General features: G+C 37.2%; 1 protein-coding gene across 1 annotated transcript; it reads right to left on the bottom strand.

Moving 5' to 3' along the window:
• Positions 1-1,911: 1,911 nt before the first annotated feature.
• On the bottom strand, positions 1,912-21,170 carry LOC124284977 (acyl-CoA 6-desaturase-like). The gene is given in 12 exon segments (XM_046721106.1): positions 1,912-4,196; positions 4,919-5,044; positions 6,024-6,200; positions 7,317-7,414; positions 8,471-8,547; positions 12,928-12,988; positions 13,414-13,539; positions 14,185-14,286; positions 14,974-15,048; positions 15,050-15,172; positions 17,130-17,225; positions 20,855-21,170. Coding segments are annotated over 12 exon segments (1,299 nt in total). The 5' UTR covers positions 21,044-21,170; the 3' UTR covers positions 1,912-4,147.
• Positions 21,171-21,488: the final 318 nt, after the last annotated feature.

Here is a 21,488-nt window from a genome sequence, read left to right on the forward strand (position 1 = left end):
ATTGATAGTGAGAACTCTGCAGCCACTGATGGTAAGAAATCTGCAGCCATTAATACTGAATGAGTGAGTTTAGTGTTACACCGCTTTTAGCAATATTGCAGCAATATCACGACAGGGACACCAGAAAATGGCTCCACACATTGTACCCATGTAGGGAATCGAACCCGGATCTTTGGCTTGACGAGCTAACGCTTTAACCACTAGGCTAAACACCACCACCCATTGATAGTAAGCAGTCTGCATGCAACAACTGGAGTCTGGACCAGACAAGCCAGAGATCAACAGCATGAGCATCGATCCTGTAAGGGAGGGAGTGAGTTTAGTTTTACGCTCAATTGGGAACCGATCTGACCAGTCAATCCAAGTCAAATTAGCAAGCCTGACCACCCGATCCCGTTAGTCGCCTCTTACGACAAGCATAGTCGCCTTTTGTGGCAAGCATGGGTTGCTGAAGACCTATTCTACCCCGGATCTTCACGGGTCAATTAATAGTGAGACTTCAGGAACCATCGATAGTACTTCTGCAGCCATACTGCAGATATAAATAGTAAGAATTCTGCAGCCATTGATAGCATGATTCTGCTGCCATTTCTAGTAATATCTCTGTTGCCACTGATAGTAGAGTCAGGGTGATAAAGGTCAGCAGTTTTGTCCAAATCGATATTCGCTTCCACACCAAGTTTTGCATGTTTGCTGTTCTGGGCAACTTTCAGTAAGATTCCAGTTAAATGACCACAGGCTATAAATATAGTGGTGTCAGAAAATTCTGTAGATGATTGGGAGCTATATTCCATACCTACACAATCAACCAGGTCACTACACAATCTACCAGGTCACCACAAATCTACCAGGTCACTACACAATCCACTACACAATCTACCAGGTCACTACACAATCAACCCGGTCACTACACAATCAACCAGGTCACTACACAATCTCCCAGGTCACTACGCAATCTACCAGGCCATTACACAATCTACCAGGTCACTACACAATTAACCAGGTCACTACACAATCTACCAGGTCACTACGCAATCTACCAGGTCACTACGCAATCTACCAGGTCATTACACAATCTACCAGGTCACTACGCAATCTACCAGGCCATTACACAATCTACCAGGTCACTACACAATTAACCAGGTCACTACACAATCTACCAGGTCACTACGCAATCTACCAGGTCACTACGCAATCTACCAGGTCATTACACAATCTACCAGGTCACTACACAATCTACCAGGCCACTACACAATCTACCAGGCCACTACACAATCAACCAGTTCACTACACAATCTACCAGGTCACTACACAATCAACCAGGTCACTACACAATCAACCAGGTCACTACACAATCAACCAGGTCACTACACAATCAACCAGGTCTCTACACAACTACCAGGTCACTACACAATCAACCAGGCCACTACGCAATCTACCAGGTCACTACGCAATCTACCAGGTCACTACACAATCTACCAGGCCACTACACAATCTACCAGGTCACTACACAATCAACTAGTTCACTACACAATCTACCAGGCCACTACACAATCAACCAGGTCATTACACAATCAACCAGGTCACTACACAATCTACCAGGTCACCATACAATCTACCAGGCCATTACACCATCAACCAGGTCACCAGGCTACACTCAAGATGGTTTTGTCACGCTTCAGTGAGCAATATCACCATGGCCTGCCAATGATGGCATCTGGGCCAGATAAACCAGTGATTAATAGTATGAGCAACAGCCCTCAACAAAAACCAAGTCACCTCATGACAAATATATGTCAGGGTCTGAATTTCCAAAATCATTGTCGGAAATGCTAGACATATGGACTCTGATACAGAAAGTACTTGGACTGTATAATGTGGATCTTGGGCTAAACGAGAACAAACTTTCAATTGATTGACTGTCATGTCTTGCATCTCGGACATCAACACTTTTTTATTCTTTGTTGTTCTTATGTTGTGATCCATAAAACATGTCATGTATTCATGTTCATCCAACTTCTAAATGCCTTTCAAAAACAACACTTTAGATATCAGATCGCAAAGAATTCAAACAGCCTGTAAGATACTTTATTCCACTAACAATCACCGGTATAATTAAAAACATATTATATGTTCAAATACACAACAGTGTAACACTTATCCTCATCATCTGATATCAAACTATTTTCAAATTGTGTCTAAGGCCAGACCAATTTTATTTCTTGTTTTACAGATCCGCCGGTCTTATTTTTTCAAGAATAAGAAAAAAAATTTAAATTAATTTTACCCGCTCCCAAAAAAATCCTCATGTTTATATTGGCAAAGAATGTAAACTTACAAAAAAAGTGTTTTTGATTGTTTTTTTGCCTCATATACACTTCATAACTTGCCAAAAATAAAATACTTTTAGTATGCAAAAGGAATATTACTTTGGTGATATTTATTTTTTATGTTTTTCCCTCCTGCCTTTAGGTTTTCTGAGGGCAAAAATCCGTAAAACAAGAAATAAAATTGGTCTGGCCTAATCATGGAATTTTCAAACCCTACCCTCAGTACATATGCACTATTATTTGTTAGCATAATTTGTTAGTTGTTATTTGACTATCCTTATTGACCAAATCAATAGTCTGAACGAAAACTGGGCCTTGTCTATGGTACAATAAATATTATTTATAAATATTATTTATATGCCATATCTACTGGAAACAAACATGTACATATTTCCATCAAACATCATAATGTCTAAAATAGCAATTTTCATGGATGGATAATATCAAAAGTCTACTGACGTGAGCATTGCAAAATAATATGTGGGTGGTTAGCAGCTAAACATTCATTGAAAACACCCTGGCCAACAGATCACATCAATCTGAAACATCTTTTGCAAGAAACATTTTCTGTAGAAGTAACGTGAAAATTTCTCCAGAATATCTCAGCTGCACAAATTGTAAATATTTATAACATCCTTTTAGCTTCAGGGTACGCAAATTAAATACTGACTTAGTCACTGCCAGACAAAAAAAATACAAAACTTGCAACGATGCACATGCCCATTACAATTCCAGCTACGATGGTGTCACAGTAAATAGTCTGAATCATATTTCTTCCCCATCAATGTATTAAATAGTAAACATTAGTGATCTTTGATTACCTGTGATATTGGTTCCAGATAAGGCTGGATAAAGGGTTTTGAATCATCATTTGAGTTGGCCTCTTTAAGAACTTTTCTGGGAAAACCACATCTTACCTACAACTTTTAGAGAACACATCTGATTACGTTAATGAAAACAGTAAGAAGGGTTTGATATGTATGACACTACATTTACTTAAATTAAAACACTGTTGTTTCTCACCATTGTTTTATGCAACAACCATTTTATACATAATATTAGTTACACAGTGTCTTGAAAGGGTTACAGGATTGTAAGACCAGAATACAGAATTTATTCCGCTATGATTTTCCCTGAACGGTCACAAAGGGAGATAACTCATGATGGCTTAGTTTATGATAAAAATTATCGAATTTGAGGTTTTGTTAAATGACAAATATATATACTTTTATTGACACAAACAAATAACATATTATGACAACAATTTTATTACTCTCTTTATACTCATAATTGTATACACCAACTCTAAAATTTCAAGAGATCAGAATTTTGGCAGCCACATTCCATCTAAGGTCAAGGTCATTTACTGAACCAGAGTAGTGTGTCATATGACAGAATTGACAGCGTGTACACTTCGTACACCCAGGCAAATCCGCTTACATGATTTCGTATGCTTTGGCTATAGACCAATCAGAATTCGACAAATTTATCTTACGGGTAATGACATGGAACAAAGGTCTGGTAACATGATATTTTCCTTGTGCATGGTGTAAGTGCTATTTCATGTACTGGTATATTGTGCCCAGTCTAAATTACATCATGTCATGGGTGGTGAACAAAAACACTTTGTAAATGAAAATAGGAAACTATTTCTTAAAATATAATAATATGTTCTGTGGACAATTCGATTTAGATATTTCAAAAGGAATGTGTGTTTGGGCAATACTATGTTTTTTACACCCTGTGAGTCATTCTCCAAATGCAACAGACTGAAGATCTCTCCAGGTCTTCTACACAACAAACTGCTATCCCTGAAGTTACATATGGTATGCTTCATACCACAGCTTACCCGACCTTTTCAGTGATCTGCAAGAAGAAGAAGCATTCATAAAATCTACACAAAACACTATGTATTAATTTTTTCTCTCCAGTGCACAAGGCTGGTAACTAAAACAAACCTTGCATCAAAGTGTATATGGTCACTATCAGTGAATTGTTCCTTTATGCCTCAGACAGCAATATTCCAACTGTACTCATGGTGGTCTGTAACTAAACCAGGCAACCAGTTTCTAATAATCAGGGCTCATGAACCGTTCCAGGAAACAATCTATAATGATCATAAGCTAATGTTATAGAGGATATTATATGAGTGCCCATGTCATACTTTGTTTACAACATGAGTGCCTGAATGTTGGTATTTCCCGAGCAAGAGCGAGGGATGTACCGATATTTAGGCACAAGTGTCGTAAACATAGTATGATATGGGCACTCATATAATATTCTGTTTATTACTGAAGACGTCAAATTGAGGAAAATAACCCAAATCTACATTCAAACATAGGCTGGCTACCGCTGTCGCCGTGTGTAGAACACAACGTCACAAAAGAAACGTGACGTCATAGCATTGTACATGATGTCACGTCACCATGACAAAGTGATATTTTGACCTAGGACATCATATGAAAAATATTAACCCCGATATTTTTGCCCTCGTAGGTAATATTAAGTGTTTATACATGTTTGTCAACTGATGTAATGTAACATGGAGGATAATCCTTTCAGAGGTGTTAGTTTGTCTGCCTACTCACCCTATGATGTCTGCATATGCCTTGAAGAGCGGCTTGGACTCGTACTTAAGGCCATGTTTTTCACAGAGGGATTTACATAGCGGCGCCACTGTGTGGTAGTTGTGGCGAGGCATTGTCGGGAATAAACTGAAACAAAGAATTCATCACAGGATACCTTTGACTTGTTTTGTGCAAAATTCCAACAAAGAACATGGCGGTGGGGTAGCCTAATCGTAAAGCGTCCGGTTGTCACGCTGAAAGACCCGGGTTCGATTCCCCACATGGGTACAAAGTGTGAAGCCCATTTCTGGTGTCCCCTGCCGTGATCTCATTGGAATATTGCTACAAGCAGCGTTAAACCATACTCACTCACTCACTCACTCCTACAAAGAACAACAAAAAGAACCCTCCTAACTTCAGCTAAGCAAAAATACATAACACTGCCAACTTCCAATAAAGAACAAAAGTAAGTCAAACTAATACAGCCTCGAACTGCCTTGAGTGAATAAGGTCTCTGTGACTGAGGATAGACCTGATCTACTGGTTCAGCTGCAGTGTTAAAGAATTGGTACACAACAGAAGCATATATTTCATACACTCTTCAATTCCTGCTACAGAACCAAATTCACAAAGTTGGGCAGTCACGGAAGTGAACATAAAAGGACTCTAAATACTGACAGCAAACTCTTAATAATTTCCAGGCATCATTGCAAGGAGACTCATCAACTGACTGATAGTGGATAAACAAGAAGAAGAACTTAGTGTTTTTTAATGTGCTCTAATTTAAAGTTGGTACATTCAGTTTAGAGGTTTTTTCTATTTTGGGCTTATGTCTGAACATATCTTAATTATTCAGGATTTCAAGTTAGAAAAGTCGGGCCCGAGAAACATGTAAGTTTGAGAGAGTTTTTCATTTTTTTCCCTTTTTTTTTACTGTAGCTGAGGGAGGCTGGGCTAGTTTGCATGCTGAGCAATGGCTGATCTGGAAGCATTCTGAGTTTGGTCCAGTCAAAGCATAAGCAACAGTCAATGCAGCCACCTTGGTAATGCATTGTCAGTACATTAAACGAAGCATGAATACATAAGAATATATTATATTAAACACTTCTGGCAAAAACTGACTTACTGATGTTCTATCTGAAAGTTAAGATGGCCGCTGAACCAGTCGTTGAAAGCTGATTGGTCCACGTTGCATGTGGCCTGTAGTTGCATAGTAACCCAGTCACGGTTATGGTCCTTGTCGACCTCCATAGGAATGTGGTTCATCTGGGTGTTCCACACAAACCAGTGGCTCTCAAAAAACCTTTACATGAAACAATAAAGACGATGATTCCTGTGGCTCTCAAAAAACCTTTACATGAAACAATAAAGACGATTATTCCTGTGGCTCTCAAAATACCTTTACATGAAACAATCAAAGACGATTATTCCTGTGGCTCTCAAAACCTTTACATGAAACAATCAAGACGATTATTCCTGTGGCTCAATCAAGAATTGTTCCTGTGGCTTTTTACATGAAACAATCAAGACGATTATTCCTGTGGCTCTCAAAAACCTTTACATGAAACAATAAAGACGATTATTCCTGTGGCTCTCAAAAAATCCTTTACATGAAACAATCAAGACGATTATTCCTGTGGCTCTCAAAAAACCTTTACATGAAACAATCAAGACGATTATTCCTGTCCACTTTATTATTCGGATTTACCAAGAAAGAATGAGTTATGACAAAGTCCTTTTCATGGACCACTAAACTGACAATTCAATGAACATGCACAAACATGAAGCCATACTTTTCTAACAGTACATAGTTATTGTTAAGTTACACACAAAGAGAAATGATTTTTGGAAGTTCAAGGAAAATGGAGTCAAACCTGCCCAAGAAAAATATTTTCCTCAAATGACTTCCCTGTTCAGAATACATTTCCTAAAATATAGCTTGACTAAAAGTTCATGCTTCTTTCACAATGTTTAAGTCATACTACTGGATTTGATAATTAACAGCTCAAGAGTCTGAAAGTGGGGCATGGGTGAACCCATTCATCTAAGGCACCACCATTCAATGTGAAGAGTTGTGCCCCTTGAGCAAGCCAGAATCCTATGATTCTTGGTTTGAATCCTGGTTCTACCCACTTAGGTTTCTAGGCTTTTCAGATCCATAACCGAGCTCAAGGGTTTCACCAAAGTCTGGGACTTGCCCCACTTCAAGCATTTCTCAAAAAGATGAAACATCTTACAAAGTGGCACAATAACCCAACTCCCTCAATTCAACTTTGAAACTGTAAAACTGTTGTCATCTGAACTCATTCAGTGACTTTCAGGACAGATCTGTTTAACTATTTTCAAAATATGAAATTTTAGTTCCAGTGGACCTTCATGTTTTTTTGTGCCTTCACATTCCAAGATATGCTAAGCTCACCTGACAAAGAAGAAAAGACCAAATATCCCTAGCACGCTGATGAAAGGGGAGAAGATTATGTGCCATCGGAGAAAGAACGTTCCCATCCAGAACAGCTCCTGTTAAATCAATAGGAAACAATGCATCAAACAGGAATCTCAGAACTGAAAACAAGTCAGACAACATGTTAGTTGTTTTAATAACAACATTGATGATCAGAGATCGATTCTAGACAAGGGTGAATGAGTGAAGCCAATTTCTCGTACCCAATCTGGATCTACACTATACCTCTGGCTACATGTGATTGTCATAGAGTTAAGCCAAACAGATAAGCCATGATTTTGAATGGGTACCAGGTGGGATAGGTCATATGACTGTTAACCTTCTAGCGCCTCACAGGCAGCTTGGTTATCCAGGGTAATAACGTGTTAGCTTTGAGAATGCACAAGTGCGTGGTAACAGATGCTTTATAAATGGCCATTATTATTATTATTATTAAAAGCAGCATGAAACTCTACTAAGTCGGTCAGTTTTAATGACAAGCAGTATCAGACACAGTTATATTCCGTAATATCAGGGACACGATGCTTCGGAATATATTCTTAGTAATGAATGAGTAAGAATGTACTGAAGTTGACCCTTTATTTTAATTATCACCCTTTATTGATATTATGCATGATGATATTACATTTCTCTGAATGTCAGTGATAAAGAAACAACATTAGGCCAGACCAATTTTATTTCTTGTTTTACGAATCCGCCTGTCGTATTTTTTCAAATAAAAAAATTAAAAAATAATTAATTTTCCCCGCTCAAAAATTAAAATCCTAATGTTTTTATTGGCCAAAAGTGTAAACTTACAAGAAAAATGTTTTTAAATGTTTTTTGCCCCATATACACTTCATAAATTGCCAAAAGTAAAATGCTTTGAGTATTTTGAATATTACTTTGACTGGTGATTTTATTTTTATTTTGTCTCCCTCCTGCCTTTAGGTTTTCTGAGAACAAGAATCTGTAAAACAAGAAATAAATTTGGTCTGGCCTTATCAAGTTTTATTGCACAGGAAATTTTATATTTGAAAATTAATTTTGCCTCAAATGAACATTTTGTAAATTGAAAAGTCAACACCCTCAAATCTAAAGGCATTATAAGCATTTCCTATTCTGTATCTCACCATCCACTTGGCTCTAGAGATGAGGAAATAGACAATCTCAAAGTTGAAGTACAGGGGCAGCAACAGGGGCGGCATGACTGAAAACAGGAGAAAAATCATGGAATTGTTATAACATTGATTAGGGGCAGTGGGGTAGCCTAGTGGTTAAAGCGTTGGCTCGTCACACCGAAGACCCGGGTTCGAATCCCCACATGGGTACAATGTGTGAAGCCCATTTCTGGTGTCCCCTGCCGTGTTGTTGCTGGAATATTGCTAAAAGGGGCGTAAAACCAAACTCACTCAGTCAGTATAACATTGATTAGGTCTGTGGTTGAATGGGGTTCAGGTCTCCATTCTACCAAGCAATCGTAGAGCTAAGATGATCCTGACTCCCATACCTTAACATAGACTTACACAATTGTTGCGATATGGTTGTTTTGTACAGATTAGACTGTAATACAATGATTACACTGTGCCATTTCGGGTTCGATTCCCCACATGGGTGCAATGTGTGAAGCCCATTTCTGGTGTCCCCCGCCATGGTATTGCTGGAATATTGCTAAAATCGGCGTAAAACTAAACTCACTCACTCACTCTGTTAAGTCAGCTGATTTGCTGGTAAGTTTCACACTTATGAGTGAGTGAGTTTAGTTTTATGCCGCACTCAGCAGTATTCCAGCTATATGGCGGCGGTCTGTAAATAATCGAGTCTGGACCAGACATTCCAGTGATCAACAGCATGAGCATTAGTCTATGCTATTGGGATACGATGACATGTGTCAACCGCCCGATCCCATTAGTCGCCTCTTATGACAAGCATGGCTTACTTACAATTCTAACCCGGTGTAACAGGCCAAACTTTCCCCCTGGCCAAACCTTCCCCGGGGAAACTTTAGCCTAGGCCAAACTTTCCCCCCTATGCTAAATCTTCCCGGGAAAAGTTTGTCCTTGTCTAAACTTTCCCCACCCGTGAGGGTGTTTCCCATCCTTGTTCTAATATCAAAAGGGGGAGATTCTGGCCTAGCTAAGCTATTTCTTCTCCAACTTTTCATGTATATGTTTGTCTTGAAAAAGTCAGAAACAAAAACAAGACATAGCTATTCATGTGAACACATTGATAAGATATTCATGTTGATGTCAAGTTCCATTAAAAATTTACAGGTCATCTTCATCTTCATATATAACATGTACATGATGCTTGATTGGCATTTTAGAAGATCATATTTGATGAACATAGAGATTCTGATCTTCTTTTATTCTCCAGAGGGCTTGTTCTGGCCAGAACAATTCCATGATTTTTCTCCAGAACAAGCCCTGAAATGTTGTACTCGAGAATAAAAAGAAGATGTAACCCAGAAAAAATCTCTATGTTCAACATGTACATGGTTCCCATTTTGTTTCAATACCCTTCTATAAGGTGGGATTAAAAAGAAAAGCAAGCATAAAAGCAAAGATATTATATCATTACTATTGTTTTATATTATCATTTATTTATTTTTATATTTCAATAATTTACTTATCCCCACTTACTCAAAATTGGCTTATGTCAAAATCATTACTATGTTCGAAACTTTAGCTAAATACCCAGTTTTCACTTGGATGTCCAAATCCATTCAAAATTTTATTCACTCACTAATGGCTTTAAATATGGCATCCATGTTGGCGACATTAACTTAACAGTTGGAAGCAGATGTAAACATCAACACAACAACAACAACCCAACACAATATCTGTATCAAATGCTGTATCATCTATCATTCCACTATATTGCCTTATTCTATATTCAAAAGACAAGGTTTGATAAGGTGTATACTTGGCCCATGGATATCTGAATCATATTTCATTCACCCAAAGTGATTATGGATTAGTAAACAAGCTTATGTAAATAATGTTCCATTACATTTATACATAAATACAACAAATATTAGATGATTAACAGCATAAGAGAGCAAGCAACCTGTGTTTATTACATCTTATTTACCCATCAAATGTGCGATTGAATGTTTACGTCTTATGGTGGACAGATGAAGAACTAATGCAATGTGTCTTCATAGGAATGGCAGCAGGAGCAGGACAGATTTAGAGATAAATGCCGTTCAAACATGTATGCATTCAAATCACTACACCCAAGTCAGAGGCAAACATGGACTATTTAGCAAAAATGTGTACCAAAATATAAGTCAACCCTACTGTCGGTTTATAAGAGCAAGGGTTGGGAAGAAGTAGCCTAGCTAGGCCAGAATCTACCCCTTTTGATATAAGAGCAAGGGTGGGGAAGAAGTAGCCTAGCTAGGCCAGAATCTACCCCTTTTGATATAAGAGCAAGTGTGGGGAAGAAGTAGCCTAGCTAGGCCAGAATCTCCCCCTTTTGATATAAGAGCAAGGGTGGGGAAGAAGAAGCCTAGGTAGGCCAGAATCTACCCCTATTGATATAAGAACAAGGGTGGGAAGAAGTGGCCTAGCATACCAGAATCTCCCCACTTTTCACAGAAAACAGAACAAAATATCCTAGTTTAAACAAGGGGAAAAGTTTGGCCTAAGGGGGGAAACTTGAGCCTAGCCCAAACTTTCCCCGGGGTAAGAATATCCTAGGACAAAACCTCCCCGGGGAGAATCTGGCCTAGGCCAAAGTTTAGACCGGGGAAGAAATGGCCTGCTACACTGGATCTTCACGGGTATTCACAATTATGAAGCATGCGACTTTATGGATAGACTTCTTCTCTATTGCATACAGCAATGCTTCGATGTAGAATGTTATACCATTATTAAGAAGCTACATGCAAATGTCTCTTTCTACTATAAACCAGAAGTACTCATCCATACTCATCATTTAATCTCCAAGTTCTACAAATGCCAATCAAACAATGTTTCAGACCATAAGACAAGTTGTATCAGTTTTATTTCAAGCCCCAAAAAGCATAAGTTACAACATATGGATCATTGTTGTAGTATGGTAAGAATGAGTGAGTGAGTGAGTTTAGTTTTACGCCGCGCTCAGCACTATTCCAGCTATATGGCGGCGGTCTGTAAATAATCGAGCCTTGACCAGACAATCCAGTGTACAACAGCATGAGCATCGATCTGCGCAATTGGGAACTGATGACATGTGTCAAACAAGTCAGCAAGCCTGATCACCTGATCCCATTAGTCGCCTCTTACGACAAGCATAGTCGCCTTTTGTGGCAAGCATGGGTTGCTGAAGACCTATTCTACCCCGGATCTTCACGGGTCTAGTATGGTAAGAAAAGGTTAGAGGTATGAAGGCTTAGAGGTTAGAGTGAGTGAGTGAGTATGGTTTAATGCTGCTTTTAGAAATATTCCAGCAATATCACAGCAGGGGACACCAGAAATGGGCTTCACACATTGTACCCCTGTGGGGAATCAACCCGGGTCGTCAGCGTGTCAAGTGAACGCTTTAACCATTAGGCTACCCCACCGCTACCTAGAAGTATTAAGGGTGTTCAAAGGACAATGTTGTCATGTTAAGGGTTAAACACAAATATAGACCCAAAGGATGGGGGTTTGGATTCTTATAACCACGATCAGTGGATCCAGAACAATATCTTCTTGATTACAAGATAACAGTTCTATTTTCACAGCAGGAGCAACTGCCATATTAATGGCTCTCAAATATATCAAAATAATATTTCACTTTTGAAAATAGATAAATGTTTTTTAATAACTGGTGATTTAATTAGCATCTGTGATTGTTAGTGGCTGTATCCCAACAAGGTTTTACCTGAGGTTGCACAAGGTGCAAGATGGTTTCATTTCCTTAAATAGAGTTCTGCAAAATACGAGGCAATATGATAGGGGCAGTTTAAATATAAACATTATTTTACATAATATCCTGCTTCAATTTACTCAAAGCCATATTTCAATGTACTCTGTTAGGACATCATCACTGTTGCAACCTTTCATCCACTTTGCCAATACAGCTGCTGAAGCAGGTAAGATGCACAAGATGCTACAGACCGAAGCCAAATATATTCGGACACCTGACTTAATTTCCATAGACTTACATGTTATTTCAGTGAAGCATAAATAATTTTCATGAAGTGAGTTTAGGATGGATCTTTGTAAAATTTGACAGGCAAATTTGAAATCATATCTGCTCTGCGCACATAATTTAAGTTCAGTTTTCCGACCACTATTTAACTAATGACATCACATTTATCAACTTACGTATGGTTCCACAATGCACAATCCCATAGGCCGCCATGTTAAAGGAGTTCATGGCACTGTACATATGTTGATTAAATTGTTGCCATTCAATAAATAAGCAACGGAAAATTAAACAGAAATTATGTGATTGTAGGTAAGATGATTCCTCACAAATGTGCAAAATTTGACTTGGAGCTTACGAAAATTAAATTCATGAAAATTATTTCTGCTACACTAGATTAACATGTAAGTCTATGGAAATTACGTCAAGTGTCCGAATATAACTGGCACGGGTCTGTAGGTAGTTCACTTACTGAAGAAGAAGTATTGATGCTGATGCTGATAAGGCATGGCTCCCTTCTTCTTCTTGCCCCACTGAAAGATACAGGGATGTCAACTGGTACACAAACGACAGGCTATTGTTTATTTCTTGTTTAACGCCATGCTCAGCTATATTCCATTTATATGGCTGACACCTGTAAATAATCAAGTCTGAACCAGACAATTCAGTGAGTGATATTTTGAGCTATGATTGACAGAGTTAATCCATCACCTCTTACAAAAAGCATAGGATGCTGTAGACTTATTCTATCCAAGAATCCCAACAGGGAATGAAATAATACTGCAAAAACAACACTTTTAGTGGTATTAGTACTAGCCATAAAATACTCCAGTATGAATAGCATCATTCTGGGGGCAATTACTACACCTTTAAATTTTCTCAAAGAACACTTCAGTCACAAGTGATGCCGATTCATAAATGTTACTGTATATTCTATGATACGGAATGGGATAATTACCTCTACTGGTAGTTTATCTCCAACCAAGAGAATATAATCCAGTCGTATGTCCGGATCTTTCCGCACCACATTCGGCTTGGCATGGTGCTGGAAGTGGCGGTAATTCCACCAGTCAGCCGAGGCTCCCTGCATCAAACAATAACAGCTGCAGATCTCACTTCACATCATGGAAAACCCATGAAATATAAATCTGATGAAATGCTTTGGTAAAAAGTCATGTGCATTGTACAAACAGACCATTAATCTTGATCAGGCATATCATGAATTTAGACTCACCTGAAGCAGATCCTGTCACAGAAAAGGTATGTAACTCTTCACAGATCACTGAACTGCCTTCTAAGAAGTTAGTACATTTTAATGATTCTTTTTAAATGCATTATCAAACAAGGAAGTAAAGAAGATTGGCTGGATTTAGATCAAGGTGTCTACCCCAGTGATCTAAATATGTCTATGTCACTTCTATTTCTAGAGACAGTGGGGTAGCCTAGTGGTTAAAGTGTTTACAGAAGGTCCATGTTTAATTCCCAACATGGGTACAATGTGTGGAGCCCATTTCTGGTGTCCCCCTTGTGCAATTGCTTGAATACTGTTAAAGTGACATGCAACACAACTTACTCACTACTTCCAGATGATGAGCTATTCATCTAACCCAGTGGTGGATAATGTGAACATCAACCTGGTATAATACTGCACGGTCGGCCATATCACATGAATGGTTCAAGAGAAGGTAACCCATACCAGTACCCGATTCTGCTTGACTGTGTCACTTACTTTAAGAAAATTGATGATAAATACATGAAGGATGTGGTTCCACTTGGACGACTTGAAAACAGATAAATGGCCAAAATCGTGCTGAGACCACCCTGCTTGTGCCTGTAACAAACACACAAACCTTTCAAGTAATTATCCAATGAATTATCTGACCTATTACAACTGTGATGAAGATTACAAAAGTTTGATCCCTCACTATTTTGTTTAATGCATGTCATGATACCTCAACTGCATGGATTGATGCTCATGATGTCAGTCACTGGATTATCTGTTCCAACTTTGATTACTTATAAATAGCTGGAGTATTGGTGATGATGATGATGATGATGATGATGATGATGATGATGATGATGATGATGATGATGATGATGATGATGACAATACTTTATTACCCGTGAGGGAATTCTTGTGTAAAGTACAGAGCTCAAACATTGATAAAATGATTAAATTATTTTCATACAATAAATAACACAGATATAACATGCTAACAAGGTGAGACAAACACTAGGAATCATTTAAAAGATTAATACTGGCAGGAACAAAGGAACTCTTTCTTCATATATTTCATTTAGGTTAGCAAAAGATACACCTGCAATTTTACTGGCTAATAAAACTATTCTGGTGAGACAGTTTCTGTTTTTAAGGGACATGGTTCCATACCAGCATTGTACAGAAAAAGTCGGAATGCTCTGTTTAAAGCACTGACAGAAAAGACACATATATACATATTGCTGACAATATCTTGAACAACAAACAAAAACAAAGGACACCAGCAGTTACACTCCCTACCTGCGCAGTCGTCAGGAGCAAGGTGGCTACAAGATATGGTACCCAGGACGTCCCGAACTGCCAGAAGATGAGCCAAGGCTAGGGCCTCCAGGGCTATCACCTGACCCACTGTCCATGTGAAGAAGGCAACGCTGGCCTTGAACAGACCCATGTCCTCCACCTTCTGACGCAAGTCCCGGAAGTCCCGGATCAGTTCACTCTGACGTCAGAACAGTTAACAATTCCAAATAATTTGCATAAATTATTATAATTCTTTTTGTTCAGGCACAGGTAGAGTAAATACCATAAACACACATATGAGATTACAAGCTCATTACCAGTCTTAGTTTTAAAAGTATTAAAAATGCTGATGGGAGTGATACAGCTGTCCTGACTAGTGGTGGTCCGATTAATTGAAATAATCGAAGATTGGTCGCAGTGACTAAACGACCAAGCAATCGATTGTGTTTTCTCATAATCGAACGCAAACAATTTTTGAGCACTTGTTTGCATTAACGACATTTTTCACAAGGTTGGTTTTGTCCATTACATTTCATGAGCACTACAAGCTCGTTCCAAGTCACGATTGAATTTATCTTAAAGACTCCAGGAAATTTGTTCCTAACATATTAGTCATCATTTAAAGATGTGAAATTTGCAAATGCATTTTGTGCAATTTGAAAAAAACAAAAGAACATGTTTGTTTTTTTATTTTCTGTGCATTAACAAACATAACCAGGAAAATTTGACAAATGATGCTAACCAATTATTTTCGATGATGGATCGGTTGTAATGAACCAATCATCAATTATGAGATTTTAACCAATTCCCAACACTAGTCCTGACTTCAATAATATTCCTTGTGTTCATTTCAACTTGAGCAACAATTGACACAAAATATGCCCGTTATTTCTCAATGAAGTCTTTCAACACCTTACATCAAGATGACCAGAAAAAAACATTGTTTTCATAATTACATGTTGAATAAGCACTTCTATTTTATGAGAAAAACATTGATTTCCTAATTATATGTTGCATAAGCACTTCTATAGTGTTTTATGATATTAAATTTCTTTGAATGTTTTGATGTAGGGAATTGTCGCTTTGATCAAATAATTTTAAGGGGGAAACACCAATTTTTTTCTGGGGTGTCCAGCAATTTTGTACATGAAATGCAGGGGTTGGGGGTTTGTCTCTTACTTTGTACATAAATTAAATTTTAGGGGGGTCATTCACATGCTTCTCCATAAAAATTATCAATATCACCCCTAGCCATAAATTATGAACAGTCCCTAAATTGAGAAGAGGAACACTTTTTTTATGGATAGACAACTTCTTTATAGCATTCGATGCGACGTAGATCCCAACACCGTTATCAAGTAAATGAAATATGCACCAGCTTCTAATTGCTGCTTAAAGAACCTAAGTTGAGAGTAACACAAGGATTAGTGATCCCCTTTGTAAACTGGGTGCTTATAAAGGCAAATACGGTAGGTTCATCATTGTTTACCGTGTATCCGAGACAAATACACACGGTAATCTTAATTAATCTATAGAGCAAAAACTGTAACTAAAATTACACAATGCTAGGATATATTTCTTTGGGTTAAATAATGGTATTCTGTATTATATTTTACTGATGACTGCGTCAGAATTCGTCCCGTTATATTATTGTGCATGTTTGAACTTGTTCGCCGGGAAACGTGTGCACAGCTGATTGCTATTTCCGGCTTTGTGTACGAGACAAATACGCACGGTAATCTTAATCCCTGCAAATAATACAATGCCCAGCAAAACAACTTATAACTTAAGAGGTAAATAATCTTGTCTAGTGATGTTTAATTGCAAATTTGACGTCTCTACTGACAAAGTCGTCTTCTGTTGTTTGTTCACACGAAGTGATACGATGTTGTTTTCTTACCCCTGGAAAAAAGTTTGACGAAAGCGTAACCCATGGATAAGACGACCCCCTTCTACAGACTGCTTTTTTTGGTCCTCAAAATTCGGCTTATAGACGGTCATATACGGCACTTTAGTTTCTTTTATGATCTTACCACTTTTCTTTCCTCTTCTCTGACTTTCCCAACCAGCAGTGGTCGCAGGTACTTGCTCACTGCTTATAAAGGCAAATAAGGTAGGTTCATCATTGTTTACTTTAGTTTCTTTTATGATCTTACCACTTTTCTTTCCTCTTCTCTGACTTTCCCAACCAGCAGTGGTCGCAGGTACTTGCTCACTGCTTTTCTGTCATTGTGGAATGCAACCCAAGCATCCTAATAAAATCAAGGAAATAACTTTGATAAACTATGTTGATTCTCAGGCTCTGTCCAATCAAGAAAACATTGCTCAAAACATGAATTCTTTGATAACAGTGGCAGTGGGCTAACCTAATTGTTAAAGCAACAGTACACTGAATCAGTTTCAGTATGAATACCCCACTCATATTTTAAACCCAGGCTTGCTCTCCCAGCAATAAAAATAAATGTCTAAATTTAGGCTTATCCAAATGTTTGACATATACATCAGTGCATGAAATAAGCACCACCCTGTATTTTTACCAATTAATTTTGTCTGAAATGAAATTCTAAACTCTTTCCAACAAATAACCTTTATAATTTGCTAGAGCAAGCATTCAACATTTAAAAAACGAAAACATCATTGAAATCACCACATACTTTAATTAGAATAATTGCCTACATTTATAAACAGGTGTTTTTCTGTCCTAAAACAAGTTACCTTATTATAAAAAGTGAAAGTAAAAATTGATTGTTATGTAAATTCGTTATTTATTGTGAATGGCTGAAAGTTTTTAAACTAAGATTTAGGAAAAGTTAAGAAAAGTAAAATTTTAAAAATGCAGTAAAAGTTGCTTTGCAAACAAAACAAACAGATTTTAGCTTTAATTATCAGTATCCGGCAAGGAGAAATGTTTATTCAACACAATAAATTCAAAATTCAGTTTTTGTCAATTACCAACTGAATTGTTGGAAAGACCTGAATCTTTGACATTCGGGTTCTTCCTGATTATACACAATTAAAGCTTACTTGGTGTGTAAGTCATCTTGGTGTGAACAGAATTTTTATTTTTAGTCAAAACTTAATTTAATTGTGTAGTTTGAAAAGGAGAGGAATAGTTATTTTGGGTAAAAATTCAGTCCCATCACATTTCATCAACATATTCTTTCATAAAGAATAAAAAAGTTATGGTATTTGTAAAACTGTCAGTGGATAAAGCTTCTTAACTACAGGTTGATTAAATTGATGGCTATACCCTAACTTTTCTGTAGCATCACATCTTATTTTCAAAATAGGGTGGTGCTCAATTAATGCACGGGTGTATATATCCCTTTCTCCTTGGCTCACAAATTCCTCTTCTTTGGAACGATCGGGATCCTGCCATCATTTACCTATAGAAGTAGGTTGGTGGCACAAAATTTCACCTTAATAAAGAATGTGTAACATCTGCTACAACGTGTGATGTTGGTGATGAATTTCACTACATTTTTCTCTGCCCTTTCTTCAAGCATCATCGGAAAACATATATCCCAAAACATTATTTAAAACACAATGTGTTAAAATTAACAATTGTTGAACTGTAAACAAACAAATGTTTTAAAAATACTATGCATATTTTGTAATACCATCATGAAAACAATAAATCTTCCATGTAAACCATCCTGTCATCCTATGTACTCTTGACTGTATATTTGTACCTCTTATGCCAAGTATCGCAACCTGAACATAATAATAGTTCTGTCCTTCTGTACTGACTTGCCAAACACAACACTGTTTAAAACAAACAAAACTTAATTTAATTGTGTAGTTTGAAAAGGAGAGGAATAGTTATTTTGGGTAAAAATTCAGTCCCATCACATTTCATCAACATATTCTTTCATAAAGAATAAAAAGTTATGGTATTTGTAAAACTGTCAGTGGATAAAGCTTCTTAACTACAGGTATTATATCCCTTTTTCTCATCACATCTTATTTTCAAAATAGGGTGGTGCTCAATTAATGCAATATATCCTCTTCTCCTTGGCTCACAAATTCGAACGGGGATCCTGCCATCATTTACCTATAGAAGTAGGTTGGTGGCACAAAATTTCACCTTAATAAAGAATGTGTAACATCTGCTACACGTGTGATGTTGGTGATGAATTTCACTACATTTTTCTCTGCCCTTTCTTCAAGCATCATCGGAAAACATATATCCCAAAACATTATTTAAAACACAATGTGTTAAAATTAACAATTGTTGAACTGTAAACAAACAAATGTTTTAAAAATACTATGCATATTTTGTAATACCATCATGAAAACAATAAATCTTCCATGTAAACCATCCTGTCATCCTATGTACTCTTGACTGTATATTTGTACCTCTTATGCCAAGTATCGCAACCTGAACATAATAATAGTTCTGTCCTTCTGTACTGACTTGCCAAACACAACACTGTTTAAAACAAACACCACCCAAATCTAGACCTCAAAGAGCTATACATTCAACCTTGTAATTAAAACAGAGAGAGATGTCTTATTTGTTCAAGAACAGTTTGTGTTCTAAATGCAAATGATCCAATGAGCTTCCCAGGTAAATATGCAAAGGATTTACTTTAATTAATGTACATGTCAGCCAGTGAGCTTAATTGTCTTCACAAGGAATTAACTGGACGGGGCTATCGTGACCAGAATATTTATAACAACAAGAATGTAAACAGGGAAGTAGATCATTCTTATTAGACCGTGTGTGGTGAGACCCAGTTAATTCAGTTTATACTTGACTTGTTTCTCTAGGCACGAACTGGAAAACTGAAAGCATGTCATCAAACCTACCACAGATAATGACAAACCTAAATCTTACCTTACTCTTTATCACAAGTATCACTTAAGACGTTTGATGAATAGTCTGAAATCTATCTTTTTTAAGGTAATTGAGATTTTGAATTCAGACAACAGTTAATCTTTTGTAACTGACAAAAATATCTTCCAATCAGACTGGTATATTTATCTGTGAAATAATTTCAAACACAAATCACCAACAAAATACAGTGATTGTCATCTCCTTGAAAACCACTTCAGATATATACAAGAGGGTCATGAATAGTCAGTCTCCGGACCAAGAGAATAATTTTAAAATCACCTAAATCCTGTCTGATTAATCTGGCATGTAAATACTTTCTCGGCCTAAAATTAAGCACCCATTGTCCTCGCAGTCATATGTGTCATATGTTGTAGATATAATATGTGCATTTTTTATATATATTTAAAAGGGTAACTTTATTTCTGGGACTAATTGAAATATATATATTGATAGTCTGTTGGCAGCCGTTAAATTAATGTGATGGTTATGTAAGAAATATTGACTTAGTACGAGGGTTCTTAAACTCATGGTGTTTTAACAAAGAAAGAATCATCACAAAAAGAGAACTGCTTAAAATGAAAAAGGTTTATAGCAGTCTATGTTGTTTCTGCAATGATGTAAGTGAGAGTGTTTGTCATGTGTAACATTTCAATCATAAATGGGTCCTTCTCTCCCAAGTACTTTGAATACTTTAAAATGTATCCATATATACCTGATATCATCTTTCTTTTTTATCGACGTATATGTTTATTATTATGATATTGGCATAATACCTGTACATAATGTATCTGTATGTACTACAGTTTGGTACATATGACATTGTAATCTTGGGAACCAATACAAAATAATAAAAGAATCGTAACATTTTCTCATTTTAAATTAAATATGATTTATTAATAAATAATATAACTTATTATAAGAAACAGACCAAGATCACCCCTCAAGCGCCTCATGCCGGCTAAACAGCTGCATGTGTACATGTATAAATGTACTTACAGGTAAGGTTTATGAATGTAAATCAGAACACAAACATGAGCTCACCGTGGCATCCTCGCCTGCATGGTTGTTGATGAGTTTTTCACCACCCGGGTGCTTTTTCCCCCACGAAGTTACATCGTAAACGAAGTCGTCGATCACAATCCACCGGTCCTCGCGAGAAGCATGTTTGCTAATGTCATTCATAGAATAAGAGGGCAACACTTTCCCTTTCTTCGTCTCTTCGCGGCACATGCTGCATAAAATAAGCTGACAGTCTCTCGATCTGAAATAGGAAATAAATAAACCTCTCTCGAGAGAAAATTAATTAACAATGACCATAGCTTCGAGCGCACCAGTAGAAAAAAATAAAATCGCGCTATAGACGACCTTCACCTATGCATGACCTGAAATGACCCTCAGATCATCCTCATCAGCCAATAAGATGGAAGCATTGCTGTGCTGTTGTCGTTCGGTTCAATTGTCGATTACCGCAAATCTCGCCACAAAATACACTGGCTTTGGCATAAGGATTGGGTACACACTGTTTTCGCCTGTGTACGTTAATATATCAGTCGTCTAGTTAATTAGCACGTTTCTGTGATGACAGCTTACCTGTTCACCTTACTTAGTAACGATCGAGTAGCTTAATAATTATTTTAAATAATTAATACCCACGGGGTTTAACAATAGACTTGAT

The sequence above is a fragment of the Haliotis rubra genome, unplaced genomic scaffold (assembly GCF_003918875.1).
Source record: "Haliotis rubra isolate DU_JTF1 unplaced genomic scaffold, ASM391887v1 Scf35, whole genome shotgun sequence".
Lineage (NCBI taxonomy): Eukaryota > Metazoa > Mollusca > Gastropoda > Lepetellida > Haliotidae > Haliotis > Haliotis rubra.